This window comes from Austrofundulus limnaeus, unplaced genomic scaffold (assembly GCF_001266775.1).
Source record: "Austrofundulus limnaeus strain Quisiro unplaced genomic scaffold, Austrofundulus_limnaeus-1.0 Scaffold1614, whole genome shotgun sequence".
In the NCBI taxonomy this organism is placed as follows: domain Eukaryota; kingdom Metazoa; phylum Chordata; class Actinopteri; order Cyprinodontiformes; family Rivulidae; genus Austrofundulus; species Austrofundulus limnaeus.
In genome coordinates this window covers 1994-8304 of record NW_013954016.1, presented here as the reverse complement: position 1 = coordinate 8304, position 6311 = coordinate 1994, and the positions used below count along the sequence as shown (strand labels likewise).

Here is a 6311-nt window from a genome sequence, read left to right as displayed (position 1 = left end):
CTGTTCATCCATCCATCCATCCACCTGTTCATCCATCCATCCATCCATCCACCTGTTCATCCATCCATCCATCCATCCATCCATCCATCCACCTGTTCATCCATCCATCCATCCATCCATCCATCCATCCACCTGTTCATCCATCCATCCATCCATCCTTGAGGATTCTTCAGGTCTGTAAGTTAAATGGAAGAAGGGTATTTCTTCATGGACACAGAAAAGGACTTATTAGACAAACAGGACATCCTCAGAACAGATCTGTCTCTTTCAGTCCAACAACACGTTTGAGTCGACCAAAGAATGTTGTGATCGACTGTAAGTCAGCAGTTAAATCCAAAACAACAGATAAACCCGAGTCAACAGGGACAAGAAGATCAATAAGAACTCAAAGTTCTGTTTCAGGGTTCAAAACCCAACAGGGACTCTTCAAGACTCTGAGATTGGTTTTGAATGTTCTGTTATTTGTATTCTGTGTTCGCTGCACAGAGACACGTAGCACTTCCTACCATTCAGGGGTCAACAGAGGTACCTGCACTTTGTTCTGGTTCTGGCAGTGATGTCCTCTGAGTTTTCAAACTATCCCCCTGAAACCAGTTTTTCCATGCTAGACTCCAGAGTTTGAAACCCCAGACAACAGAGCCTCCAGGAACAGGATCAGTGTTCAGAGCAGATCCTGCTGAGCGTGTTGGGTGTAATGTGGTGTTTAATGACTGTGACGCAGGTCGGGTTGTTGGACAGGAACCATGGATATGATTTGAAACCCAACACGTCGGGCATGGAGCCACGCTCATCCGTCTGACGGTGTCAGCCTCCACACAGAGTGATTCAGACGTACACACTCAGTCAGCTGTGTTTCTCCGTCAGCCTGACAGCCTGAGGTTGTGTAACTCAGAGGTCAACATGTGTGAGACAGACGGATCTGTTTTTAGTCCCTTTGCCCTTCTCACTATCAGAAGCCACATGACTGCCTGAAGATGGTCTATAAAACAGGAAAGACTTTATCTGACAGGAAACAGGAGCGTCAGCAAACGGTGAGAAGAGTCGAGGTGTCGGGAGAYAATCGACACCAGATGCAGCTCAGTGTTGACATCAAACGCCTGCGCGCCAACCTTCAGCAGGAATAAAAACACAAACCTTATATATTATTGTCTCACAAAGTAAGAGGACAATGATATATGGTAGTTCAGACTATTGCACAACAGCGGTTTTTACATCRTTGTAGCAGGAGGCTATATCTATTCTGAAACCAGCTATTGATCTGATTAATGATAGGCCGGCCCCGCTAACTGACAGGCCGGCACTGGTAAATGAGGAGGAGACTATTCATTTGTGTTGGCATCGGAGAGGCTAGCAACTAGCATGGATAAGCTGGCATTAGCAGTGGAGAGGCTAGAGACTAGCTTGGATAAGCTGCCATTTAGCAGWGGAGAGGCTAGAGACTAGCATGGATTAGCTGGCATTTAGCATTGGAGAGGCTAGTGACTAGCATGGATTAGCTGGCGTTAGCATTGGAGAGGCTAGCAACTAGCATGGATAAGTTGGTGTTAGCATTGGAGAGGCTAGCAACTAGCATGGATAAGCTGGCATTAGCATTGGAAAGGCTAGAGACTAGCTTGGATAAGCTGCCATTTAGCAGTGGAGAGGCTAGAGACTAGCATGGATAAGCCGGCATTAGYATTGTTGAGGCTAACAACTAGCATGGATAAGCTGGCGTTAGCATTGGAGAGGCTAGCAACTAGCATGGATAAGCTGGCATTAGCATTGTTGAGGCTAACAACTAGCATGGATAAGCTGGCATTAGCATTGGAAAGGCTAGAGACTAGCTTGGATAAGCTGCCATTTAGCAGTGGAGAGGCTAGAGACTAGCATGGATTAGCTGGCATTTAGCATTGGAGAGGCTAGTGACTAGCATGGATTAGCTGGCGTTAGCATTGGAGAGGCTAGCAACTAGCATGGATAAGCTGGCATTAGCATTGTTGAGGCTAACAACTAGCATGGATAAGCTGGCATTAGCATTGGAGAGGCTAGTGACTAGCATGGATAAGCTGGCATTAGCATTGGAGAGGCTAGTGACTAGCATGGATAAGCTAGCATTAGCATTGGAGAGGCTAGTGACTAGCATGGATAAGCTGGCATTAGCATTGGAGAGGCTAGTGACTAGCATGGATAGCCTGGTGTTAGCATTAGAGAGGTTAACGACTAGCATGGATAAACTGGCATTACTAGGCATAAGCAGGCTAATGCCAGCCTATCCATGCTAGTCACTAGCCTCTCTGAGGCTAACACCAACTTGTGCATGCTAGTCGCTAGCCTTTCCAAAGCTAAAGGAGAGCTTATCCATGACAGATGTTAGCCCCTTCGATGCTAACACAAAGGAATAGTCTCCTTCTCATTGGCCGGCGCTAGCCTCTCAGTTAGCGGGGCCAGCTGCTCAGTTAGAGGTGCCGGCCTATCATTAATCAGATCAATGACTTGGCTGCGTTAGGACTAGATATAGCTTCCTGCTACAAGGATGTAGCAACTGCTGGTTTAGCAATATTTATAGTTTTGGCTCTCATATCACGTTGTAGGGTTGGATGTTCTGGTTTTATTATTTCATTTATGCAACACCTTAAAGATGTAAAATAAAATAAAAAAAACACTATTATTTTTTTAAACAGAATTAATTTTAAATGAATTTAGGTTGACCAGGTAAAGTGATCACCTGTGTGTTACAGGAAGTGTGCGTCTGGTCAATGTGAGCTGCGGCAGTCAGAACGTTTGGGCCGTGGACAGTCGAGGACTCGTCTACTTCAGAGTCGGAACTCAGCCGCTCAATTCCAGCATGATGATGCCGGCCTGGATCCCCATCGACCCGCCTCTGCAGGTTAGTGTGTGTGTGTGTGTGTGTGTGTGTGTCAGTCAGCTGGTTCTCAGGTGTCTGCTCTGTGGTTTAGCTTTGCAACCGTATTAATGGCCGTGGGACAGGCTGATTGTTTGCTGCTTTTGGTCATTTTTGGCCTCTTTAGTTTTGCTCTGCTGTTAAAAATACAAGTGTTGAACAGAAATCTGTTTTGTTGTAAAGGAACAGTTTTAACCATTGTACCTCTGCTACCACCACACAAAGTTTTAGCTCAATATCTATTAAACTGATTGAGTTACAAGCAGTTTTGTGTTAGCTATAGTTCATTTCCTGCAGTTACCATCTTGAACTGGATTAAATGGTTATGATCTCTTTAAAGTGTCTGTCACATCAAAATTTTACAACAAATATTAATGCATTTTTGGAAAATGGCATTGAAAAACATGGCAAAAAGCATTTCACGTCTCTGAGACTAACAGTTGAGATWTTCACATGTTCACTAACAGGAAGTGATGTCACAGGGGAATGTCTGCATGTAAACAGCGTTGCTATGATAACTATCAACACAGACTGTAGAGAAGAATCTATCAGAGATGAAGAGTCAGTTTCAATATTGTTTTAATAAAAAAAAGAAGCAGGAAGTTCACTTTCTTAAAGAGTTTCTCTTTGATGTCACTTCCTGTTTCACCTTGGTTGAGCCAAGTCCAAAAGAAAATCTGCATTATGTAACAAAATTTCAGGTTTTGTACATATAAAGATGTTTTATTGACTTTTTGTGTTTGTAGGACATGTTTGTGACAGGCACCTTAAAATCCTACTAATGGTTTATTTAATATTTTGCTAACAGACAGTTAAAGSCTAAGTTTTATACAAAGATGTTGTGTAACCAGTGGTATGTGTTGTGGTCGATTCCTAGCCGTGGCGGCCATCTTGAACAGGATTGTGTCCACATGTCATTGCGGTGTTGTGTGTTTCAGCCAACCGGAGTGCAGGTGGTCAGCATCCACACGAGTCCCAACGATCGACTCCTCTGGGTTCTGGACAACAAGGGAAGTGTTTTTGTCCGGACCGGACTGAGCGACGAAATGCCTGTTGGGACCGGCTGGGACTTCGTACCAGGCACTGGCCCTGCTCTCCACGCCTGTCTGGTGTGTGTAATGTGTGTATAACTGTGTGTCTGTGTGTGCGTCTGCAGGGCTGGCGGTCCGTCAGCTGGTCCTCAGCTGTCGGACCGCCTGGGTCCGGTGCGTGAACGGAGACTTGGCCCGACGTTACGGCATTTCTGACAAAAACCCCGCAGGAGATTACTGGAAGAAAATCCCCGGAAACGCCAACTGTTTCACTGGTAAAACTGGACTTTAAATACTTTTATGTATTTATCTCTACAATCTCTAAAAGCCTGTAATTTTCTCTTTTAGTGTTAGTTTCCTCCTGAGTGACTAAATGTTTTAAATTCATATTTTCTCTTGGTGCTAATTTACTATTTTAGCTTTAAGGTTTTGTTCAGAATGGTAAAGTTGTGGCCCAGCTAACGCTAAACCTCTAAATCTGTAACACAATTAGTGGAAGTAACRCTAACTGCTGAGATGACTAGGAGTGACAAAAAAACCTGTTGTTAGTTTGCTATTGGTTTAATTTGAAGGTGGGCGGGGTCATCTTTGGCAAATCAACCAATCCAAACCAGTTACAGCTGTTTAATTTGTGATACTTTCAGAATAAAAGCATATCTGTGAGTTTGTATTTATAAATATTATTTGAAGTTAGTCAGACAACGAATATCAAATAATTTATCTACCATATTTAATGTTGTTTATTTAAATATTGTTAAATGTTATTTTATTTCTTTTTGATGCTTAGTTTGAAGTTTAGCTGCTAAAGATGCTACATGCTAACACACGACACGTCCAGCACTGCTTGTAAGAGGGGATAGTTTTTATTTAATTTAGAATAAACACTATAAAAATAGAAGTTTTACGCTTGTGAGTTTTTAGCACTTAWAATTAGCACATAATTTAGCGGAAGCTAATGGTCCGCTAACGGTTTCCAAAGTTAGCATAAAAGCTAATCCTCCAAATGAGAAGCTAGTTCCACTATTCTCAGATCAGAAGAACCCGTGTGTCCAGTCACCTGTCAGGTGCGTCTCTCTCCACAGTTACGGCAGATGAAGACTTGTGGGCGGTGACTCCCATCGGCGGACTGTGCCGCAGGCTGACCAAGCTCCTCCCACAGATGCCGAGCAGCCCGCCGCGCCTGGACCCGGCCCTCGGAGGAGATAGCGTTGACGATGAGTGGGAGCTCATCTGACCCGGTTCGTCYGGTCTGGGTCCACTCTGAAGGACGCTGTGATGTCACTTTAAATAAGGGCGGGACAAAACTCCAAACAAGACAATTTTTTTTTTCTTTTCTTTGTRACGGAACATTAAGGAAAGAAACATTTGTTTTATTTTTGTAATAACATAAAGCACTTTAACCTGGCAGGTGTGTGGAGGGGGAGGGGCTTATCTAAGTTTACTACTGTTTTTTTGTTTTTTCTTACAGCCCACTTCAAACTGGTACAAACTGGTTTGAAGTCCACTGTAGAGTTTTTCTGCCTGTTAACAAAATATCTCACGAGCCACTGGACTGATTTTTTTTTAATAAAACTCAGAAGTTAACTGGATGAACATCTGCAACTTCAAGATGGCCGCCACAGCTGGTCGACCTGAAACTCAGTCGGTTCTTTCGACGTGGAGCTGAAGTTTGTTGTGGTCGTAGTTGAGTCACATCGTAACCCTGAGAGCTGACGGGTCAAACGAGGTGCCGGATGACGGGCAACCCTTCAAGGAACGCTGCTTTTATTTATTTATGGGACGTTGGACGGATCAGTCYGTCCAGGTTTGGACCTGAGTTTACAGATGTTTAAATGTTTTATCAGTTCCGGGTGGATCAGGGACTTTTCAGAGCTGTAGCAAAGGTCAAAGGTCGTRTCTGATTTCTAAAACCAGGATTTCAGCCTCAGTTGAGTCTGTTGTGGTTCTAAATGTGGACAATAAAGGGACACTAAACCAGATTATTAACAAAAATAACAGCTCGCTCTGTTTATTTTTTTTTTACTATTCATTTTATTTTATCACAAATGACCTCAGTCAACATAGAACTGGTCTAATATGAAGCTCAGATGACCAAAATTACATCTAAGGAGGTGAAAGTTTATTGCTGTTCACCGAAAACTGGAGAAAACGGCAGCTTTTGTTCATTTTTATTACCTGAAAAGGCACAAAATGTGTGAAATGTACTATATACAGTTTTCCAACATGATCATCACAGTAACATTAACAGAACAGGGGTTGGATTTATAAAACTGGCGTACGCACAAGTTGAGCCCAGAAACTTGTGCACGCCACTTTTCACGCCAAGGTTGTGATTTATAAAATCTACTCTTAATTAAAGGGAAACTGACAGATTTATGATCATATATTTTAGTTTATAA

The 6311-nt window shown here is 43.1% G+C and overlaps 1 protein-coding gene across 3 annotated transcripts in view; it reads left to right on the top strand.

Moving 5' to 3' along the window:
• Positions 1-5907, top strand: part of tecpr2 (tectonin beta-propeller repeat containing 2) — a 26194-nt gene extending 20287 nt beyond the window's left edge. For all 3 annotated transcript variants that reach the window (XM_014033063.1, XM_014033062.1, XM_014033061.1), the window contains exons 24-27: positions 2718-2866; positions 3820-3961; positions 4038-4187; positions 4995-5907. In XM_014033063.1, coding sequence (XP_013888517.1) covers positions 2718-2866; positions 3820-3961; positions 4038-4187; positions 4995-5146 — 593 coding nt within the window. In that variant the 3' untranslated portion in view covers positions 5147-5907. The remainder of the gene's footprint in view (positions 1-2717; positions 2867-3819; positions 3962-4037; positions 4188-4994) is intronic.
• Positions 5908-6311: the final 404 nt, after the last annotated feature.